Source organism: Raphanus sativus, unplaced genomic scaffold, assembly GCF_000801105.2.
Source record: "Raphanus sativus cultivar WK10039 unplaced genomic scaffold, ASM80110v3 Scaffold5510, whole genome shotgun sequence".
Taxonomy (NCBI): Eukaryota; Viridiplantae; Streptophyta; class Magnoliopsida; order Brassicales; family Brassicaceae; genus Raphanus; species Raphanus sativus.
Window position 1 is genome coordinate 1 of NW_026620809.1, and position 3,538 is coordinate 3,538.

The 3,538-nt window shown below is 31.1% G+C and overlaps 1 protein-coding gene across 1 annotated transcript; it reads left to right on the forward strand.

Moving 5' to 3' along the window:
• Positions 1–1,897: 1,897 nt before the first annotated feature.
• On the forward strand, positions 1,898–3,533 carry LOC130507740 (nuclear transport factor 2-like; the record flags this gene model as incomplete). Its single annotated transcript, XM_057002401.1, has 5 exons — positions 1,898–2,146; positions 2,266–2,449; positions 2,577–3,065; positions 3,144–3,285; positions 3,379–3,533. Coding segments are annotated over exons 2-5 (957 nt in total), but the record flags the coding sequence as incomplete, so codon positions are not given.
• Positions 3,534–3,538: the final 5 nt, after the last annotated feature.

Here is a 3,538-nt window from a genome sequence, read left to right on the forward strand (position 1 = left end):
AAATTAACATATCTTTTATTTTGTAAATATAATAATATATTGTGTAAAATGAATAAACATAAAAAATACTGCTAAAAAGGAATCTAGCTTTGAAAGACGGTAAATTGTTTTATCATAAATTAAATAAAAAACAATTGTCAAATATGTTTTTCATACACATATTAATATGTTTAATAACTAATGTAAATAAAATAAGATAAATATATAATAAGAAGCAACAAGTATGTATGATGGTTTAAACAGTTGATTATTTATAATATGCAAACTATACATTATTGTATTTCAAATAGCTTGATAAATATTTAAATATATGATTAAAATTAAAAATTTATACTATTAATGATCTAAATAAATATATTGTATATGCATATGAAATTAAAAATAAAATCCGCACGGTTGTGCGGGTCGAGATCTAGTATTAAAAAATTATTTAGTTATACTATAGAAAGAATAACTGTTTAAGATAATTTATATTCCAATGTTGTGTTTAAAATATACTTTAGCATATATTTTTGTAAATATAATATTATATTTTGGATATAATCTCTTTAGATAATATATTTTGTGATTTTAAAAATAGATAAATAATATATCCTCAGCAATTTTATTTTTGCATAAAAATATTACATAATTTATGAATCTTTATATTTTTAAACGTTGAATGATATTTAAACCTTTTAAATGGTGAATGATATTTTGTTTATTTACTTAAATGAAAGTAATATTTTCATATTTTCATTTACCAAAGTAATATAATTTTCATATTTAATGCATTTATTACTTTTATTTTAATATAGTAGATATATTATTATATTATTAATTACGAAAATTAACCACTGAATTAATTAAAAATATTTAAAAAATTTAGTAAGATTTTGTTAATTCTTTTCTCAACAGATTTTGTTATAACTAAAAGTTAAACATAAAATTACATTTAAATTTTATTTATTTTTGATATGTTTATAATTATTTAGATTTTGTAGAGATATTACATTTTCATAAATTAATATAAATAATCAAATAGATGTAACTGATGTAACCGCAGCGGTTGCGGTTGCGGTTGCGGGAGTTTGCGGGTGCGGGTGGTTGCGGTTTTAAGCGTTTTCTAGAGATTTGTACGACTGGTACAGCTGTTAGAAATTGTTGCGTTTGCGGGACTCTTATGACTGGTAAACTACCAAACGCAACATCTGTTAAAGAATAATTTAACAATATTTACATTTTATATAATTATAAAAATATTAAAAATCATAAAAATATGATAAATAGAAAATTTATATTTATAAAATCATATTATTCAATTTTAAAAATTTATAGAAAATATTTTAGTTTTGAATTTTTATAATATAAATTGAAATATAATATGAATACATTTTACAATTTCTATTATTTCAATTGAAATTTTTTATTGGATATTTTTAGTATTATTTTTATTTATTCTGATTTAAAAGAAAAAAAAGTTACCCTTCCGCAACCGCCCGCAACCGCAAACGCTAGTTGGAACCAGCTTTTGATAAGAGGTTCGGAGCGGTTTAAAGCGATTTGTAGCGTTTTCTATGATTGTTTCGAAACGCCAACAACCGCTATGAACCGCAAAAGCTGCGTTTGCGGGTGGTAGCGGGAAAACCAGTCAGCACCTTAATGTGACTTTTTTATAGTAGACAAAAATGATACATCTTTTTTAATAGGGAAATTTAATAGAGAAATGTCTTACAATAATTGTTTAAAATTAATAGTTAGATAATAACAGAAGATTTTGTGTATCTATCTGTGGAAATCCATTAACTAAATAGTTTATAAAATCTGACTTAATTTGCAGGAAATCTAGAAAATCAAAAACTGTAGAGTTTTTTTCGGCAAGAGTAATAGGGTCAACGAGAAAAGGATATAAAGGTCAAAAACATAAAATAAACTTGACTTAGTTTGCAAGAAAGCTGACCGACTTTGGTCAAGAATACAAATATTCTCTTTCCTTTTTTGTTGCTCCTTGTAATGGAAACATAATCTCACCGACCTCTCTAAAACCCTTATTTAAAGCTACTCTCCTCTTGTTGCCTTCTCCTCACAAATCTCTCAAATTTCTTTAACCTAATCACACTAAAAAGTCTCCTCCTTTTCTATACACTCTCCTCGGTTCCATCTCTAGGTTTGTACCATCCTTTTCTCTTGATCAGAATTCAGATCTGTGAATTTTATTGCATTCTGATTGAAAAGTGTTGTTTGATCTGAACTGTATTCTCCTCTCTCTCTCTTTTTTTTTTTCAGGACGTGTGCAGATATGGCTGCCGAGAGAGGTTTTCTTGATGCACAAGTCTCTGAGGCTTTTGTGGAAAAGTACTATCGTCTTGTTGGGACGAAGACTCATGCAGTTCATCAGTTTTATGCCGATGGTAGTATTGTGACCAGACCAGGACCTGATGGTACTGTGATGTCTTTTTCATCCCTCGAGGTAAAACAATGTCGTTGAATAGTTCTCACGATTCTCCTTTGTTATTAATTAGGTTAATGTTATTAGATTCATGATATATTTACTCTAATGTTATGAGACTTGACTTTGTTTTATTATCTTGGTTCAGGCTATCGAGAAGCATTACCTTTCCTCTTACTATGATGGGTTTACATTCAATGTGCTCAGTGTTGATTCTCAGAGTTCGTTGGGAGATGGGTTGTTCATCATGGTTGTTGGTTTCTTGACTGGTAAAGACAACCTCAAGAGGAAGTTTTCCCAAGCGTTCTATCTTGCACGTCAGACCGGTGGCTATGTTGTCGTCAATGACATTCATCGTTTTGTTGGTGAGGAGGGTTGCACTCCAAGATCTCTTCCATCAGAAGTTGCAAAGCCAGCCGAAGAGGTAAAAAAGACCAAGCAGGTCAAAAAAGCCACCAAGAAGAAGAAGTCTGTTGGTGCTGCTGAGGTTAAGAAGGTGGTTGCTGTAGCTACGCCTCCTTTAGAAGAAGTTGTTACTGCTCAAAAACCTAAAGAGCCAGTGGCTGAAGAGCCAGAAAAGGTGGTTTCTGTAGCTACTCCTTGTCTTGATGGAGCCAGTAAATCTTTTGCTTCAATGGTGAGTTTTATTCTTGTATATTTGACTTTATACTTGGGCCATTTATGTCAGACTTAACTAATGTTGGTTGGTATACAGGTTCTATCAATGTCGAGAAACACTGCCCCTCTCCAAGTTAAAGCAGCCCCGGTTCAGAACCCTAGTTCCGTGGCACAACCCAAACCCCTTGTAGCTCCAGCACCTGTAAAGAAAAGTGACCACAAGATGGTTGACGAACCAGGTTAGAAGATGTTCATCCATTGTAACTCTTGTTCTTGTCTATTTTTGTATATCATATGGTAGATTGATTTGTTGTTGTTTTTGATTGTTGCAGGCACATCGATATTTGTGTCAAATCTGCCAATGGATGCAAGGTGGTCTCAAGTCTCTGAGCTGTTCAAAGCTTTTGGCACCATCAAAGAACATGGAGTTCAAATCAGACACTCCCGGGATAGTGGAAGATGCTTTGCCTTTGTTGCCTTTGAATCTGTTGC